At 39.9% G+C, this 20,955-nt stretch overlaps 1 protein-coding gene across 1 annotated transcript in view; it reads left to right on the forward strand.

The window, feature by feature from the left end:
* The window catches only part of LOC103914634, a 13,605-nt gene extending 8,360 nt beyond the window's left edge, over positions 1–5,245 (forward strand). The window contains exons 7-8 of the mRNA XM_009321313.1: positions 1,732–1,831; positions 5,010–5,245. Coding sequence (XP_009319588.1) covers positions 1,732–1,831; positions 5,010–5,091 — 182 coding nt within the window. The 3' untranslated portion in view covers positions 5,092–5,245. The remainder of the gene's footprint in view (positions 1–1,731; positions 1,832–5,009) is intronic.
* Positions 5,246–20,955: the final 15,710 nt, after the last annotated feature.

Genomic DNA, 20,955 nt, shown 5'->3' on the forward strand with positions numbered 1-20,955 from the left:
CACATATATTTGACTTAATAACTTTTGCTCTGAATGGGAGCACTAATGCACTAATGGAAAAGTTCTTCACAAGGCATTATACCAGTTCTGCCTAAAACATGGACAAATTTGATGATCTGAAGGGAAGAACTGCTTACTCTGCACCTCTTTCTGGATTTCTTTAATGACATTGCCATGTGGGGAAAAAAAAGCATTTGTGCATTTTCTTTCTAATCCTGGCCATGAAGTTGGTCAAGTGCCACCAGGACTGCAGAACTGAAATTCCTTGGCTGGTGAAGGTTAAAAGTGCTGCAGAGGCACCGAGCACCCTGGCATGGAGGAATAGCTCCATAAACAAATACATAGGCACTGAAGGGAATTATATCCTCTTCTGTTGTTTTCTGAAAATGTGGCATCCAGTTTCTTCTGGTTGTAACAAAGCAACAGCACTTCTGAAATGCTTTGCTGTAGAGTTGCATGCTCTTGGTGTCTCTGAGCTATTAAGTTTGCAAGAGTATTGATTCCACCTTTAGCTCTTGTGCTCACAAGCAGCCTTTTTATTCTTCTGTCTCAGTGATCTCAAGATCATGCACACTTCCCTTCAGCACTCCACCAGCGGATCTGCCAGTGCACTGTATAGTCAGGCAACTGTTGGAGTTTTCTTAATCACAGATGAATGTCTAAAGGGTCGAGACAACCAGCTTCCACTAAACTGTCCCTACCCTGTCCTGTCTCTTGGGAGCTCCCATTTGCTTGGTCTGTCGTCACAGGTTTATTTTTTATTTGGTGAAGGAAATGCCCAGCAGCAGGTCATGCATTTCTGTGACTACAATTCTAATCCACCGAGTTCTTGTTTCTGACTAACGTGCTTTTCAATTTGTTCATAGTGAAACAGTAAATCTAGGGAAACTGAGCTTTAATTGCATTAATTTTAACAATTGCTTGGCCCGTTCTCTGGCAGTCTGTGTCTGTAGCCATTTTTTATCACCTCATTTGGACTTTCACATCAAGTAATCTGATTTCTTGATAATAACCATTGCAACAGAAGTTGTTCAGGCTGAATAGAGATCACACCCTGACCATTCATCTTGGGCGTTCTCACCTTTGTAGAAAATAGAGTAACTGCGAATCTCCAGAAGTTAAGGAACTTCTTCCTCCACACTCCCACAGGCCTTCTGAAATCATCTACAAATGCTGCAGATGTGAACTAAGTAAAACACACCTGCATCTGCAACCACAGATGTCTTACAGAAATGCGCACTAAAAGAACTCTGTGCCCCTGCTGCTCAAAGTGATGCATGGCTTAATTTTCCAACCACTTCTCCAGATTGCTGCTGAGAGTAATTAAAGAGTCTGCATTACCTGCATCCTTTCTCAGCAGCGATCCTGGGCTGTACACAAATCAAACAGTGACTGTGACTGATGTGGGAAGTTAAGGTAGTTAGTATGAAGGTCTAACCTGGAATTTATCTGAATAATTCATTTTTCTGGATGCCTATCTTCTTCCTAGACATAATTTTCTGGTTTTCGATTGAAGGCACGTACAATGCACATTCCCTTTTTCTCCCATTATATTCTTCAAGGCAAAGAATCTGTTTAATCTGTTTAAGAAGGCAGTTCCCAAAGCTTTAGCGCTTCGCATTCATATGAAACAACCTTACTTTCTATTGACAGATGCCATAGAACAGGACTGACATTAACATCAGTCTTTACTTATGCATCTAATTTTAGTCTCTCATTCTGTTTCTCTAGGTTGGATTTTCCAACTTTCTGACTCAAATTCTGAAGATATTCACCAGAAGCTGCCTTGTGTGTCAACACTGGAGAGGCCAGAACAAATTCAAAAACAAATGTAACAAACTGGTGTTTTTACTTTCATAAGCAAACTTAGAATAAATGACAATGTTTTCATGATGTAGAATACAGATTATGGGAGACCACTTAACCAAACCAACACGCTAGTCTGGAGAGCGTTATTGCTTTGAAAACTCCTAGAGTTCTGCCTATCATTTCACTATTCATGAAAGAGAAACATATACTTTTATTTTAGCTACTGTAATGTAAGATAAGAATTATCTCAACAGAGACATTTTCAGGGATTAGTGGTGAGACAATTATTTTCTGATTATGATTAATCTGCAGATAAACTTTCCAATAGTTGTGAAAAAGTGTTTGAATATCTTTTGCAAAAGAAACCATGGTCCATGAAAACCATTTTGCATTTTGATAATTTGCTGTGATCTGTAGCCTGTTGCCTTGACAGGGCCTGAAAGAAGATTGCCATAAGATATCGTGGCCAGAATCAGGCCTTTAGACTTCTTCATGCTGCTTATACTTAAGCCTTCCATTTTTACATAGCACAAGACAGCCTTAACACCCTGGAGGCTCCCCGTAGAGAACCGGCCATGTGTTTAAAATGTATGGTAGCTTCCAAATACATCAGCCATTCTCTGAGTACCAACTATAGTGCTAAAACAGTATCAAGGGATGGAGGAGATAGGAGAAATAGTTGAGATTTACCCTGCCTGATCAGTTCTCTGAGGAAGAAGTACTGGAATTTATAAAGCAGGCTAGGTTTACATGAAAAAAATCTTTGCTGATAACTAATTATAAGCATTAATTACTTACAAGGACAGCTATTAAAGTTAACCTGTATAATTTTGTATCTACAGCACAGTTTCTGAATTTCACCTGTTATATATACTGCTGTTTAACTGACAGTTCCTGTACACTGGCAAAATTATAAACATGTTCAGACAATAAAATGAGCATTGTATCTTAGGTGAAAAATCATCATTCGTAATAATAGGTTTAGCACCTAGCGGCTGTATAAAATCAAGCAGTTTTCAGTGTGTAAGAGTGTATATGCTACAATGTATTGTACATTGTACAATATAGTACACTAGCGTATTATTCATCATGGAATGGGTTATTATCACTGCTTTATTCCTTGGGGAACTGAGTAGCCCAAAGTCCAAAATAACTGATGCTGCAGCAAAAACTGGAGTTTGCATTGTTTGACCAACCTCTGTATATCACCCTCCAATAGCTATATAATGTGTTTGCAAAGCCAAGAAAAAGAAAAGCAACAAAAAAGCTTAATAATATTTGAGGCTTATACTAGAAACATCATATTTTCTGATTATTTAAATGAGCACTGTTGTCTTCCCACCCATGAGACATATCATGACTTAGAATTACCTGTTTTAGAGAACACTCTGAAATGTATCTGTCATTTATGCTCCTGGATTCTGGGTTTTGATACACTCCAGCCTGCAATTGTTAAGAACTGCATAGAGCTCATCCAAACACTGAGGATACCTGTGGTTGTCTGTGGTGCAACTATTCTGGGGACTACCATATTACCGTTCCCAAAATCTACGCAGTCAGCTGATTGAATCATCTGAAGACAACATTTATGCCACAAATGGGGTCATAGGGTCTCCCTTCAAGCAAAGTGTTCCCTTTCACAGGATCTGAGCATGTTTACAGGATTTGCAGACCCTGTTGGCCCATCAGGTTGGAAGTAAAATGCTGCTCCTCATATTGCAATACCCTGATGCTGTCACCAGATTCCTGGATCAGTGCCATGAGAGCTGGCTTAGTATTCTTGAATATTTATGCTTAGCCTGGTCAGAAAAAAGTTTATACTGAGCAATATTTTATGGCAAAATTGAAACAGCAAGAAATACTGGCTTGAAGACGAAAATATTCCTTTGATTTCTACCAGCTGATGTTTTACATAATTAGCTTTCTGCAAAATTGACCAGCTTTTGTGCTCATTTTTTTTCCTTTAATGGTTTCATTTACCTAATACTACCCTGATGACCTGCACATTTTTCTAACTGCTTAAAGACTAACAGATAAAAGTGTGGATGCATGGACTCATATATACATGTAGAACAGTACACATAGAACATCTAATTGAAAAGGATGTCAGCCAAAGGCTGGCAGGACTAAATAGCTGTCTCCTAGGTTTGGGTTAATTTAGCCAGCCTCAAACTCCTCTGCTTCTTTCTCAAGAGCAGTCATGGGACTGAAATAGATATAAATTTGGCTGTTAGATAAAGAAATTTTTGAATATTTAAGTATTGTTCTTTCTCAGAAGGATGAAGTAAGCAATAGGAATGAAGAGTAGCACGATAGGTGTATGGAATACAGGATGGTGAAAATGAAGAAAAAAAATCGGGTAGACAGACTTTCAACAGGGGTAAAGTTGACTGCCCCTCACAGTCAAAGGATCTCTGCTATATACATGTATAGAGGGTTGGTGCAGTCCATTCTAGTGCCAGCTTAACCACAGGTGACTTATGTGATCTTGGGCAACTTACTTGACCCCTTTCTATCTGAGAGTAATGTGTTTAATAATATTTATCATCAGTGTTTACAAAGCTCCTCAGGATTCTTACGTGAAAAACAATTTAGAAGAGTGCAAAATCATATCATTAGCTGTAGAGAGGTCCTAAAGAAAGTTTATTGATGAAACAAAACAGAAATCTGCCACTTCAGGCTGATACTGCTTGGGGAGGAAATTGGGATATCGGCAGGTTCTTCTACATTAAGTAGAAAGGAGGAGATTAGAGAAGAGCAAACATTTGGGCACATCTTACTCATACTGTAGCTGAAGATATAAACCTAGTGACTTGCTAAGATAACTGTAAGTGTACGATAGCTGAGACTTTAAACCAGAAATTTTCCCTGTCACTCGTGCTGGCTATGCTGATCAGTAAGAAGTCTGAACCTCCACACTCTACTGCAACTCATGGGCTGAGTCCAGTGACAAAGCACTGAAATGTCTGTAACAAATTCAACAAGCAATGAGGCTGTTCACTGATGTTTGTGAGGCTGCCTGAATTCCTAGCTAAATTAGTAACTTTGATCATTTCTATCTCAGCTGAGAAACTCACAAATCAAGGTATGTTTTCTGCTTAGGTCAAACTTCATTCTAAATTAATGGAAGTCTTGCCCGAGGATTCTGCTTAGCAAGAACTAACCAGAGGTGTAATTTTTTTCCTCCCTCATGCAAACAGAGAAGAGAAAACATCCAAGCTGAAAGAAGTGGGGTTTGACAAACCAATTATTCTCCGGCATTATGGTGATCACAGAGAATAAACTTTCTCCAAGACATGGAAGGTTCAGGCTGGCATGACTGTCACACCAGAGCTGACATACGGCAAGCCTCAGATCCCAGTGACCAAGAAAGCAGGCAGAGCACAGAGAAAACTGCACTATGGGCTGAACGATGGCTCATCTTTCATTTAATATCCTTTCTGTTTACACAGCACATGTGAATTCAAGCAAGAGTGTGAGAAGTAGTGGGAGGACTTCTACAGGGGGAAGACTCAGACTTAATGTGTAGCTGAACAGCTTCCAAGACACAGCTACATGAAAATGTTCGTTTCTTATCAGACTGTATTTATATAGTACCAGAGCTATAGCCAGGTAGTCAGATTATAACAACAAAGCCCAGTATGTGTCAGGTGGGTGGGCATGCCTCAGAAAGAAATATTCCAGAATGAAAAATGTAGTTACAAGTTAATGGTGTCAGACTGCAATCCATTTAGAGTATAACCTTCTCTTGAACAAAGATCACTTTATCAGTCACAGTAATCAAACTGAATTAGGAATGGTCTGCTCTGGCACAGGGAAAACCACCGAAGATATTGTGCTTCATAAACATATTTCTCATTCATATGTTGCTCCTGCAAAGTCACTTTTGGCCTGTACCAACCATATTAGCTTAGCCAGGTGGGTAGATTTTGTACTGAGAGCTCTGCCCATCCTCCATCCCTCCCAACCCACTTGTTCAAGGAAGGAGATGACTGGGTTAGTAGCTTCACTTACGCATATGCACCTGGACCCAATACCCAGGATATAGAGCTGATAGAGAGTGTTAGTCCCTGTATTCTCTGCAGGGGCATGTAACAGAAGCCATAAAACTGGAGAGTGATAACAAGTTAACTCCTTGACTCTCATTTTAGCTATCCTTCTGAGTATCTTGCTGTTTGCCAAAGCTGCTGCAATCTCCCATGTGGGGGTTTCTATACCAACATATTTAGCCCTTCTCCAGATCACTCTATAGTTGGAACTTTCACCCCTTTTGGGCATGGCAGCATCTGTCTTCCTAGCAGGTAGGTAGATGCACTATGAGCACTTGCTTGATGATGCAAATTAGAGTGGAGAGCATGAAGCTATACAAGGATGTGAACAATGTTCAAAACCATAATGGACATGAGAAGGGTGATATGTTGTGCAACACAATTTTGTTTCTGCAGGTTAAAGTCATATGTTAGTTGGGTGTCTAACAATGGGTTGGGTTTATTTTGGTTGGTTGTTTTTCATCTACCCTCTTCACTCAAAAAAGTAAAGTCTGGTGACCAAACTTTTGCTCAGACAGACTGATAGTCCATGGAGAGTTTGGCATTGGAGGAGATTGACATCTACATGTGTGGGAAGATGAAAATTGCCACTTCCATCTTGCTTGCAGGTCGGCTGGAGGTGAAGGAACCTGGAGGTGAAGGAACTTGTCCCCTCTACAAGTCCCCTCTAGGAATCAAATGCCACCATTTTTTCAAGCAGCCCAAAAGCACTATGTTACCTAAATTGCTAAGCTAGACAGAAATCTCTCTGAGAATTTAATTTCCCATTTGTGAAACCCATGCTGTGAGGACAGGGTGCACTTTGGCTTACTAGAAAATTTACACATACAAAGGAGACACCAGGCAATTGGGAGCCAGCCTTCTGGCTGCCTTGAATGCATGACATGAGCTGCAGATGGATATTCCACACAGACAAAATGCAGACACCCTCTTCCTCCCTCCACCCCTGCCACTTCTTAATGCCTCAAAATGCAGTGCATTATACAGGTCATAAAAAGAGCTGATCAAATGCTATTTGTTCTATGTATTGTTCAATCATCATTAGATTTTCTGTATTAAAAATAATTGGCGTAACTTTATGGAGAAAGTGGAGCTACTGACCTAATCTGGAATAATTTACATACAACAAAGAACTGAGATCTTTGTGCCTGGCCACCACCAAATATTTGCAGTGTTGTTTGGCCCCTCCCTCTATTTAAATGTGTCTGAGTGGCTTCTGTAAGTCCCTTCCAGCTCCTTTTCCTATGGTCTGTTTTTAGTAAGGATGGAAATGAAGACTATAATTGTCTTCACTAGATCTTGGTTAGGTGCATGTTTTAAGTCCTTTAAAAATTATTGCTCATGGTTTTACATTTTCTTGATTCTATTTCTTTCGCTGGGTTTCATTTATTCTCTCAGGTTTGTGTTACATCATCTTGTTAAAACAATTGCAAGGATTTGTTTGGATACTTATCCTTCCATACAGCTTTCTTCCTTTTGTGGGTGGGTCCGCTATCTAAAGGAGCATAGGCAGGCCTGTCATTAAAAACATGTCTAACAAAAGCTGCAGGATGAACACTGATATTCTCAATATCCTCTTGTGTCGATTTCAAATGCAGTTGCACCAAAGCAAGCACACAGGTGATTTCCTCTGAAGTTTCAGGCCCACCAGACCATGTAAATTGAACATAACGGTTCTCTTCTGGATAATGTTACTGTTTATATCTCTCTGTGTAGTTCTCTGCACCTTTACATGATGTGAACAAAGATTATCATTGATTCCTACTTACAGCACAGTCTTTTCCTTGGTTTTCCTCTTCTATGCTCCTTTAGTGATTTTGGAGTACTCGAGACACCTGGGATCAAAATTTCGTGCTCTGCAGAGAGAAACGATAGCTAAAAATGAGGGACACATTAACTTGCAGCTGCCTTCATTTTTAAAGAAGCCAAGTTCATTGGCTTACCATCCTGAATGAGCTCTTGGGATTGGAGGAATATGTTTTAGTGGAGCTGTGCAGAGAAGGATTGTTTAGCTCTTGTATAAAAGGACTTTAAAGGGAGTTCAATGTCCTCATAGCTAGTGGAAAGAGCTGGCTCTTGTTTATTAAAAAAAAGTCTAGGAGTCCAAAATATTAAAAAAAAAAAAAATTAAACAATTCTCAATTAGGATATAAAATCAAACCAAGGAAATTTACCTACACTGGCCAACCTTACATTATGGAAAAGCAGGCAAAAATACATAGAAAATATAAAGTGCAAGCATTAAATCTCAGGATTCCTGGTGCTTCTTGCTTTGTCCTTGTTAATACATATGTATTTATTTTTCAAAACCCAGTGGAAACTCAAGAAAACATATCTTTTATTAAAGTATCAGTTGCTGTATTCAGTTAAGTTGTGAGAAAAAACAGCAAACCTAGGACTATCCCTGGTACTTTAAACAATAAACCCCAAAACTCTCCAAACCCCTTTGTCCAGGGAAGACCATCAACACACAGAATCCACTTAAAAAATTTTTTTTGATGATCTGAGGACCTTTTCTATGTGTTTCAAAATTTATGTCTTTCTGCACATCACCAAGTGTTATTTGCTTATGGGTAGATAAAAGAACCATCAGAATACATATTATTCTTAATAAATATTAAGGATAGAGACATAAAAATGTTCCTGAAACTGTCAACTGAAGGCTCATACATAAATGGCATCTACATGCTGTTTTACCTTATTTGTTTCTCCCTTTAAATTTACAGTAGAATTTGAAGTGTTTTAGAACTCCTAGGAATGTACTAGTAAGTGGAAATGGCATTAAAATCACACCATTTGACACCAGTTAATTTTTAACTTGAATTGTTGCAACAAGAATTTAACCTGACTCTTTTGTCTGTATCACAGGGATAATAATTTATACCTGCCTCACAGGCCTGTAGCATGAGAAAAGCTCCATGAAGGAGCGGATATGCAAAATGGCTTTTTAATTAAAGACTCGTAGATCAAAGAGAGCTTCTTGGATTGCTTAGGCTTTACTGAGATACACCAGGAAAAACAGGTTTCATATTTCTGCTTGTTTACAGCAACACCTTAACAGTGATATTTAATCAGGAAGGAGGTCTGGTGACTAATAAAGATGAAGAAATGGTCAGAGAATGGAAATGGCCTTGGGATGGCAAGCTTGCCCAGCCAGTTATAGCACAGGTAATATTTATTGCTTTACTTTTCTTACTGTTGTTCTTACCTCTTTTTTTTAAATTTCACATCTTCTGGTCTCTCTGAGGTGTCTTAATTGCAAGGAACATGATGCGTACATTTCTTCTTCTTTAACGCATTCGTTACAAAGAATGAATCTCCCAACCGCCTCTGTATGAGTGGGTATCTTTACCTCTGTTTTACTCATGTGGCATCTTAGCGTGAAGAAGGAAATCAAATTGCCTGGAACTGTTGTAACTCAGGATTTCAGTAAAACAGAGGCTCATCCTCCCTGCTGGAAGCATCTTGGAAGAGTCTTTTCTGAGCTTGGGAATATGAACAAGCCATTCCCCATCTTTCTTTTGGGCATGTTCAGTAGCAGGCAGTTGTTTGCCTTACTTCAGGCTTGATCCAACTTCCACTGAAGTCCATGAAAAGTCTCCCACTGCTTTGTAGTTACCAGAGCTGGGCCTAGCATGCTGCAAAAAGACTGGAAACAAAGGTAAAACTTTTGTGACCCAAGTCAGTAAGTGTGCCTTCAGGCATGGAGTTTGTAAACACACCCATTATTTACAAAGGTTGGATCAGGTGATTTTTTTTTATTCCTTGCTACCTAATGTAGAGCTACTGACATCATGCTTAGTATTTTATACAAGGCATACATAAGGCCCTAATAGAATGACACGTAGCCAAACCCATACCAGATTTTCTTTACTTGGCTCGTACTACCAGGCTGGCAGCTCAAGCAAATGGCCATAAAATTCTTACAGCTGCCATGACTGTTTCATATAGGCAGATATTCTTATTTGGAGTTGGATTTTTTTCTGTAAACTGACTTTTGTTTATTCTGTAAAATCTGCAAGAGTTTGAGACTTCCAAAATACCATGCTGCATCTGCAGTTTTGGCTTCTACAAACTCTGTAAAAATTAAAGCACATAATTATTGAAACAGTTTGGGTTATCAAATACAGATTATAGAATGTTACAGATTATAGAAGGTGAATTATATGCTCTATGAAATTAATTTGAAGGTCTTCAAGAGCCATATGAAAATGGAAATGAGTTTAGTAAAGCTGTTAGTTTTTGCAACATAATATTTGAATGGGTAGGAGTGTCAGAGGCTGGAAAAGGCTGGTGCAAACTGGCTTTTGGATTAAAAGGAAGTGGTTCCAAGTCCCCTGCTTGGTGTCACCAGGGCATTCTTCATGGTCTGTGTGCACAGACAATGCTAAAGGCTTTAGCGACCATGATGTTAAGAAAGTACTTTGTATGTGTCAAAATGCTAATTCTTTACTGGGGACTAAACATTGTCCAAATCCTGCCCACTCTCACCAACAACAGTAGTTAAAGGGCCAGCAAGGACTAGAGCTTCCCGAGTCTGTCTGTGTCTGACGCCACAGCCTCTGCCTCAGAAGTATCCATGCTTTCCTGAGCAGTTTGAGAGGTAGGAGAGTTTCTCAGGTCTTCCTGCTATACCACATCACCTTCCAAAACATGCACAGTCTCAGTACGTTTGCTTTGGGCAGGAGTCATCCAGACAAAGGGCTCGGAGCTGTCTCCGTCCACGGTTCTTATGCTACAAGCTAACTTTGCAGGATTCAAATGAGAGTGACAGCACTAAAACTTGTTTGTAGACTTAAGCCTAGAGTAACTGATCATTCCCTCACCTACGACCAACTGTCTTGGGTAACCCTTTGAGATTTCAGTCTGCCTCTTCCATCCAAACATATGAAAACTTGTTGGAGTTAGTAAATCTCCTTTTTTGCTCTTTCAGGTTAATGAATACATCACAGTGAGGATTGCCGGGCGCTTTGCAGTTAGCTTGGTCTACAAGTGGCAACATGAAAGAGGGTGCTTGTCTTTGTCACCGCTGCAGGGTGTGGCTCGTCCGCAGTTAGAAGAATTGGTATGTCGTAACTGCTACAGTATTGCATTTTGTGAAGGCTGTTTAAAAATATTATTTGCTCTGCAAACTCTGGAATGAGCTTTCCCATAAAAAACACTTCCCAAGTTTATTTCCTTTTAAGTGTGCTAAGTGCAATGCCACAGAGTGATCAAGTAAGAGCTTCTAGAGATTAAATATAAACTCCAGTGGATTTATGTCAATGTCTACCTACCACAGGTCTGGCCCAAAGGGACAGTTATTTCTATGTACTTAGGTTCCTATTTCTGCCTTTTTCTGGCTGATTTCCTTAATTATTGAATGTATTCCCGGTTCACAACTTGTGGTGATTAAGTCCCTACCACCCTACATCCAGTGTTTACTCTATAGGTGCAGCTAGAACACAGATGAATCTTCATTTTTGCTCAGAAAGGATGGTTAAATATTACCTGTAATTTATCTAGAATTCTCTGGTCTACCAGATAGAATACTAAGTGCATTGACAGCCCATTCTGAGGTAGGTATAATTTATTGTGCTGTCGGTGGCAGGTACTGAATGAAGCCCCGAGAAATCCTGATCCACATCTTTTGGTCTTCACTTCCATGCAGTGAGCTGGCTGTCCATCTAGGTTAATCATCCAGACAAAACCCTACATCTTCATGGCAAATGCTGTCTTATAGTTGGTTGAAATATACTGTTGGTAAAATATTTTTTGTGTGATTTGGGGGTCACAAAAAAGATAGTTATGAAACAGTTGTTGGAAAAGCAGAAGACATCTACAATCCAAGTAAAACAAAAATAAAATTCTGTTTGTTCAGAGTTTATTTCCCTCTTCCTGTTATATATGAAAGCATTTAGCCTAGAAAATGTAAAAGCACACATTGCAGGTCTGTAAGAGGCATGTATCCATGTCTCATTGATTTTAAGAGAAATTTAGATTAACTCCTGAACTTCTGAGAAATTAAATTTGTCAGAGTTATTAAACAGCATTTTGTAAGAGAGTGTCACAATGTGTAGCTCATAGGCTTAGATGTTAGAACACGATCTGTGAAACTACTACAACTAACATCACTGTCACTAGGAAAAAAAAACCCAACTTCTCATTTGCACACCTTTCTGCTTACGTGGGCAAGGAAACATTCTAAATGAGGGAAGATAAAAGTAGTAAATTAATGTATTCAAAATCTGACCTATTTTTTATTTGTTTGGAAACAAAAATTCAATCTACATTTCATAAGCTGGACCTTAGTTTTTTTAAACTGTTTGGCAGTTCTTTGATTAAAGAAGATTGAGAAGCTTTTAGTACCTCCTTGATAAACTGTAATCCCTCTATAACACTGGGATGAGAAACAATACCTTATTCCTTCTAAGTCTGGAAATGGCTGGACCATAACAACAATAGAGCTACTCCTGAGTCCCTGTAAGACTGCCCTCTGAAATGCCACCAGAACAAGGCATTGTCCTGTACGGAAGAATGGAGAATTTGAGCCTCTCTCAAAGTGGAACTGAGGAAGATGAAGCACCATGAGGAATTTACTGGATATCTTTCCCTGGTGGAATTGGAAGGGTCACTCCTCTGAGGGACTACGAGGAAATAGGGAGAATTGGTATAGCAGGAATAAGTCTTTTGGCTCATTCACACCCTTGAGTAGGTGTTTAGAATTTATACAATTCTCAGTTCAGACCTACTTCTTTACACACAAAGCCTTCCTTGACACAGCACTAAGGTGGAGAATTTGACTTTAAGAGGATTTGACTTTAAATAGCTGACATAGCAAATTCCACCTGGAAAAAAGTTATAGACAATATATGGCAGACAGCTAAGTTCTGAGTCAGAGAGAACCTGTGTCTTCACTTACTCTACTGGCATGAGGGTGTGTGTTGTGGTTTAACCCCAGCCCGCAACTAAGCACCACACAGCCATTCGCTCACTCCCCCCCTGATGGGTAAGAGGAGAGTTTCGGAAGGATAAAAGTGAGAAAACTCGTGGGTTGGATAAAGACAGTTTAATAGGCAAAGCAAAAGCCATGTGTGCAAGCAAAGCAAAACAAGGAATTCATTCACTACTTCCCATGGGCAGGCAGGTGTTCAGCCATCTCCAGGAAAGCAGGGCTCCGTCACGCATAACTGTTACTTGGGAAGACAAAATTCCATCACTCTGAACGTCCCCCCCTTCCTTCTTCTTCCTCCAGCTTTACATGCTGAGCATGATGTCATATGGTATGGAATATCCCTTTGGTCCCAGCCTTCTCAGTCAGTAGAGCATGGGAAGCTGAAAAGTCCTTGACTAGCGTAAGCACTACTCAGCAACAACTAAAACATCGGTGTGTTATCAACATTGTTCTCATCCTAAATCCAAAACACAGCACTGTACCAGCTACTAGGAAGAAAATTAACTCTATCCCAGCCAAAACCAGCACAGTGTGTCAGTAAAAACCTATGAAGAAGGTATGACCAGAAGCTTTTATTGAGTCATTTTAGTTTGATTATGGGACTCCACTCTCTAAGACTCCACATTGACTCATTAAGAGATACCCCCAGCAACACACACCAGACGTATGTGGTACTCTGCAATCTTATTGTCCTCCCTCCTCCAAGCAGATTTATATCATTTTACACACTACTGGTCCAAAAGAACCAATTATTTTGAAAGGTCAGACTTTTTTGAAAAAGGATATGAGAAGGTGGCATTTGCTTACATCAGAATATCAGCTGTAGTTAGTGGCATTTTAAATACTTGTACCTGTTATTTCATTATAGATTAACTGACAACACCAAAAATGGTCTGAACTTTGCGGTAAATCAGCATTTGTCTTTGTACTTTGCCCTTTGTTTCTTATTAATGAAAATGATCTTTCCTCTGAATTTTAAACAGTGCTTCTTGCTTATAGTCAGCAAGAATACCTCTCTCTCTCTCTCAGTTAATCTTTTTCTCTTCCAAAAATCAAGTAATCTCCTTTTACAGCAATTAAAATAACTCTAATTTTTTTTTCAGTTGTCAGCAATCCAAATAATTAGACATTGCACAGTAAAACCTCATAAAACAGCAAATATTTAAATGCTACACAATGAAAACTGTGAATCATCATAGAAGTGGTGAATACTCTTTTTAAAGCCAGTTACCATTCTTTTTGGAGTCCCATTAGTGTCCGCTTTCATGTCAGTCTATGCTCTCTATGAAGGTTCTTCACCCCAAGAACTCTCTTGCACTAGACATGGTCTTCATTACGAGGAATTGGACAGTAGACATCATAATCCATATCCTGCTGCTGGCTACACCTTTAGAAACTAGTTAATCCTTTCAATTCTTTGTAATTCTTCTAAGTAAGCATAGCATAATCAGAGATCATTAAAACCAGACGTATTGCCACTACTTGTCACTTAGTAGTTCCCTTGCATCTATATTTTCTACCAGCAGAAAATTCTTCTCTTCAAAGCTGAGATAATTTGGACAGACTACTGGAAAGACCTGAAATTTAGAGGAGATTCTAAAGGAACCTCCTAGAGGAGGTTCATTCTGAGAAAATTCTTCTGATTCTTGTCTCTCTAGCCCTCAAATATGTTTAGCCACGGAGACTTTGTATTTGTTTCTTCTGAAAGGGCTAGGTAAGATCTAATTAACAGTGGCAAATCTGAAAGAGAAGGAGGAGTATTTTCAGGTAGATTTCAATTAATAGTCACACTGTGGCATGGTAGAATCTGTAACATTTTTAGAGAATACAGAATGTTGGCATGCAAACTAAGATTTTGTTAAAAAGAAATAAAGTTACACTAACCTTCAGTGGGTAAGCTGACAAATTGCAAGTAAAAAGGCAGGTATTAGGCTGATGTTGATTTATGCAAGAAATTAACAACACCAAAATCTGCACAGCATGAAAAATAAACTTCAGTCTTAACTGGAGAGAATCCTACAGCTCTGGAAAAGAGTGGGTTATCTGGTATCTACTCCAATTTAAAGAATTAGGGAAACAAAAATACCACCACCGTAGTCCTGCCACCTTATGGCTGAAAAACAAAAAATCTCAAGGGGCACAACATTAAAAATGTTTGTTTTTAATTTAAGAGTATTTTATTTAAGGTATGAAGTAGAGATTCTGTGTAGAATTAATTTTATTTTAATTTGAGGTTACATTTATATTTTTTAGAGGGGCCTGTCTTAATTATTAATTTTCATTTTCCGTAGTTATCAAGGGCTCTTTCAAACATACACTGATGTATGACTTACTGTTTGTGAAATGTTATTACATGTATCACGCCATTACTATGTATGTTCAGAACAAATTAAAAGTAGCAAATTTGTTTGGAATGCAAAGATTTAAATGGTTCTAGATTCAGTGAAAAATCTAGCAGTTATATCTGCTTCATGCTTTTTTTTGCATAGCGCAAAGTGCTATCTTCTTCGGCCACTGGAGTTTTCATGAGCCCAGCCAAGCAGACAAATACTAACAGTATCTGCTCTGCTTTTCAGTATTTACAGTCTCCTTTGTCCAGGCTAGAAGAGGGCAGGATTTGCTATTGCAACTATTCTCCAGTGATGGTTGAGTTGGCTAAAGAAGTTTCTTTTTAAATTACACCTCGTTCTTTCAATAACTTGTACTCAGAAGGTGTTTGTATCTCTGAGGCATTTAATAGTGTTATGCCAGTGTCAGCACCATTAAACACCAGATGGAATCATTAAGTTCTTTAATTTGTTTTTCCATTGTTATTTTTTAAAGCCAAAGTTGACAGAGCTGTTGATGAAAAATGAAGTTCCAGAGGCAACTGTAAGCCACATAAATGACATCAGTGCAGCCAGAGAACTGAGGAATTTGCAGAGGAAGATCTGGAGCATTGTGGATGACTGGCTGTGGTATTATCGTACAGTCCTAGGTCAGGCACGGTCAGAAAACAGCTGGGGATGTAGTTTTATGAGTTTGTTTCTGTATCAGCAGGTACCAGAGTAGACTAAATAGTCCTCTGAAAGTCAGCCCCAAACTGACCATCAGAGAATGCAGACACTGCTGGCTTGAACATTGAACTAGAAAGGAGGCCAACGGGTGACCTGTTACTCAAATTGGTGATCAGGTACTTGGGATACATAGTTCCTCTGAAGTCAGCAGATATTTCAATGCTGAGTGTTTCCATACAGCATGGCATTAAAATTGCCAGGCAAGTGCTGAAGAAGCCCACTCCACAACTGACAGCAGTAGAGCTGCGTCAGAGTGCCACTGCGTTCAGGCTGATCAGTCCTACAGGGGTTGGGCCATTTAGCGCAGACATAGCAGCGTGTTAACACACTGTACTATTCCCAGTGCCGGGCTGATACCTCTACATGGTACTGCACTGAGCCAAGCTGTTGTGGTTTAACCCCAGCTGGCAACTGAGCACCACACAGCCGCTCGCTCACTCCGCCCGCTCCCCACCCCGGTGGGATGAGGGACAGAATCGGATGAGTAAAAGTGAGAAAACTCGTGGGTTGAGATAAAAACAGTTTAATAATTGAAATAAAATAAAGTAAAATAATAACAGTGGTAATAATAATAATAATAGAATGTAGAAAGCAAGTGATGCACAATGCAATTGCTTACCACCCACTGACCGATGCCCAGCCAGTCCCCGAGCAGTGGCCCCCATCGGCCAGCTTTCCCCAGTTTATGTACTGAGCATGACGTCACATGGTATGGAATGTCCCTTTGGCCAGTTTGGGTCAGCTGTCCTGGCTGTGCCCCCTCCCAGCTTCTTGTGCCCCTCCAGCCTTCTCAGTCGGTAGAGCATGGAAAACTAGAAAGTCCTTGGCTAGTGTAAGCACTACCTAGCAACAACTAAAACATCGGTGTGTTATCAACCTTGTTCTCACCCTAAATCCAAAACACAGCACTGTACCAGCTACTAGGAAGAAAATTAACTCTATCGCAGCTGAAACCAGGACACAAGCACATCGACTTGGTCAGGGATCGCTGCAGTGAGGTACATTGCACAGTACAGACATGCCCTGTGTAGATCCTTGAGGTATGTTTGGGCTGAGCAGACAATGGATTCCAGTCCTGTACTAGGGAAACTACTGGGGATAACGGGACAGGTAATGACCTCTCTGATTCCATACTTCCCTGGTAATGCAGCTTTTTTAAGAATGAGACTGTGGAGATGGAGGAAGAAAGGTTTGGAAAAGAGGAGGAAAAAAAGGTGTGTAGTAACTACTAACCTTTTTTGAAGACTGTTGCTCTACATGCATTAGCTATAACATTTAAATGAACTATCTGATAATGTAATCCACTGTGAGTTCATATAACTCCTGATAGCATGAAAGCCAGGCCTGGGCAGAAGGGTAATATAAACTTGATTTCAGCCTTGAATGGAATGAAATTGATTTAGAGAGCTCATGCTGGTGTATTACGTGCCATGGGAATCATTCTGTGAGTGCTTGATACATAAAAGCCTCCTTAATAATAGAAATAAAAGCTGTAAGAACATGCTCTGGTTTACTGAACATGGTTCAGTAAAATTGGCACTGCCTGAATTCTGTATATTTGCTGATTAAATTAGCAAAATATACATTCCATATATTGGAGTCCTCTTATGGGGAAGACAGCTTGAGCATCACCATGTTCCTTTGGCAGGATTCATTTTCCTTATTCTACCTTGTCAACATCATTGTCAACACTGATAATTTTTTCTTCTGGATTGTAATCTAGCGACCAGAAAAAGCTGCCAACCTGCAATTAGTTATACCTAATCCAACAGTAGATAACTGGTTCTGGGCAGGAAGAGAGAGGTATAAAAGGGTGAGGATCAGATTTAAGATCTACCACCTGAGTTAAGACTTTGGCCTTAGCAGGTCAAAGGAGGTGATCCTTCTCCCCTACTTAGCACTAGTGAGGCCATACCTGGAGTACTGTGTCCTGTTCTGGGCTCCTCAGTACAAGAGAGACACAGATATACTGGAGACAGTCCAGAGAATGGCCATGAAGATGATTAAAGGACTGGAGCATCTCTCCTGTGAGGAAAGGCTGAGAGAGATGGGACTGTTCAGCCTGGAGAAGAGAAGGCTTGGGGGGATCTCCTCAATGTATGTAAATACCTGAAGGGAGGGTACATAGAGAATGGAGCCAGGCTCTTTTCAGTGGTGCCCAGTGACAGGACCAGAGGCAATGGGCACAAACTGAAACACAGGAGGTTCCCTCTGAACATCAGGAAACACTTTTTTACTGTGAGGGTGACTGAGCACTGGTACACGTTGCCCAGAGAGGTTTGGAGTCTCCCACCTTGGAGGTATTCAAAAGCCATCTGGACATGGTCCTGGGCAACTGGCTCTAGATGGCCCTGCTTGAGCAGGGGGGTTGGACCAGATATCTCCAGAGGTCCCTTCCAACCTCAACCGTTCTGTAATTCTATGATTAACTTTCACTATTACTTTTCCAGTTTGGATCACACAGCACGAGTTAACATTTATAAGCACAAAACCACCATTAGTTACCACATCAGAGCCTACTTTGTCACTGATTTCAGCATTGGTGGTGTATTTCAGGAATTGACCGCATAAGCCTTCAGAAAATGTCTGACCTTCCTCTGCGACCCTTAAGGAAGAGCATAATTCAGTCTGCAGATGCTCTCCCAGTTACCTCGGGTTTGCAGAGATCACAAGGGAAGAGGAAAGAGAACAGCCAAGCTCCCAAGTCAGAAACTCCTCTCCTTCTAGATCAAATGCAGTCGGCTCCTCCTTACAGCACGCAGCAGGAACCATACTCTTATCCTCTCAGGTAAATGAGGGGGACAAGGGGAGGACATGAAAGAACTACTTTTCCCCCAAGTCACAAGTCACTAAATGGTTCTTTTATGATCACTTACTTATGCCACACAGTAAGAATTTACATCCTTTTTCCATGAGATGTTATCAGTACCTCAGAGCCTTCATATATCCCTGTATGATACTGTAAAAGCAGCAACAACAATGAAGCAGCAGTTGAGAAGGTTTGGAAAAATGCGTATATTAGATCTTTAAATACTATTTCAGCAAATAAGATTAACTTTTTTTATTGTTATCAGTCACATTTGTGATAGTAGCACACAAAAAACTCTGGGAGCAATGCCTCCCTGTACCAGCATTTATGAAGATACAAAGCCCGTGTGTCATGCACTTGACTGATGCTCTGCTCTTCCAAGTGCCACCATCTGCCAATTATAACATATAGAAAATCTGAGATTCAGACTTGCTTTCTAAGAGTTTGTTTAGAGTTGTAGTCATGCTACTTTGTTTCACTTCTTAAAAATATGTAAGGAAAGTCAGAGAAATGGAGGGAACATTGTTTTCAGCATCTTTACCAAGTCCTTGCCTTTTCAAGGGCAAGACAGTTCGTATTTGATTTCAAATTATCTGCTAGTCTCAGACAAATGTCTTTTTATTCAATCCATTAAAGCAAAGAGGTTTGCAATATCCTTAGCAATTATCTGAAACCTGACTTCACCCATCCATGGCACATCTTGCTAATGCAAGATGCTTGTCTGTTTTGTTTTGCCATTAAACTTTTACTTACTTGCTGTTATTTTCTTATACAGGGCTTGTGTTTTACTAAATAGCAATACCGAATCAGAGAAGCTGCATACGACTCGGTTCAATTTAAATAAAAGAAGGAATGTACTGAATGTCATTAATTCACGGTAAGGAAATGTAAGCTAAGATTGGACAATGATGGCTCCAGTGTAAACATCAATGGTAGTAGTTTACTAGCAGTTCATTTCTGGATATGATTAAGTAGTTCACCTATGCCTCCAAGCCGTTACACCATTGCATAGGATGCATTGCATGTGGATCAAAAGCAGTAGTAACTTTTCAAACCTAAGTTATCCACGACTGTCATTCATGCTGTGCCTGCCGTTTCTCATAACAGGAAAACAAGGTGACATGATTTCTCACTGTATTTTTGGTGGCTCAAGGTTCTCTTGTGTCTTTGAGGCAAGTTTGCTTTTATTGATTCCTTTCTTATGGGTGAATAGCAACAGTGCTTTTTTACAAACTCAACAATGTCTAAAAATGAGCAAAATTAAAGGAACAAACTACTTTTAATTTCATATGGCTAGTCTGTAGCTCAGCTAATAAAGTAAAAATACCATAAACCTCAAGTATTTTATTATTGCTCCTAGTATGCTGAAATTGTAATCTTGTTTTACATACATGTGAAGCTGAAAACCAAAATTTTGCACATTCTCCTGCTGTCTGTGAGATCACTTATGGTCTCTTTTCCCTGATCCATTTATTTTAGACTTATTTCCTTTTTCCTTCTGCTCCCGCCAGCACAAAATACCCCCAGCAAACATCTAATTCAGGCCAGTGCTCCTCATGGCTCTCTCTGTTTTAATGCTTTTCTCTTGGCACAGCCATTTAGGGATTGATCCAACATCCCCAAATACAGCAACAATCTTTCCATTAGCTTCAGAAGGCCACAGGGGAGGCCTGTGGCCTTTAGAGTCTCTCTTTTTTTTTTTTTTCTGGTCCAAATCTTTCATAGGATTTGCTCTCACTATGAGGAAGTTTTGTTAAAAAGATACCATCACCTAGACCTGTGTGGCAGGTTCTTACTGATGACATGATGTCATCACTAGAGGTGTGAAGATAAGGCTCTGGAACTTGGCACTTCTGCTGCCTGCTTTACATGACCAAACAAGCTACAGAATCCCCCCCCAAAATGTCAAAGGACTTCTCAAACAAATTAGTCTTCACCACACTTGTGAAAGACAAATAATACCAACACATGTAGCACATACACATGAATATAAAATGACTATACTACAATCAGCTGTCAGAGATAAGAGGTGCCTATGAGACCTTCAAATAATTAGGGAGTAGCCTTTGAAGTTTGCTCTTGGCTGCTACCAAAGCCTGCCTGACTAGCTCATCTGGTTAAAGCACATCCCTCTTTCTCCTGTTGGCTTGGTTTCAGAGGCTGTGTTTTGGCAGAAGCCAGGAGCTCCACAGCACTCATGGTTGCATCAGACCTTAAGAAATACCTGAAACATTTAGATGACTGCACACCTCAGATAACAGAGCATGACTGGGCCTAGGCCTGTCGTTTATAGAGATG

This window comes from Pygoscelis adeliae, unplaced genomic scaffold (genome assembly GCF_000699105.1).
Source record: "Pygoscelis adeliae isolate BGI_AS28 unplaced genomic scaffold, ASM69910v1 Scaffold232, whole genome shotgun sequence".
In the NCBI taxonomy this organism is placed as follows: Eukaryota; Metazoa; Chordata; class Aves; order Sphenisciformes; family Spheniscidae; genus Pygoscelis; species Pygoscelis adeliae.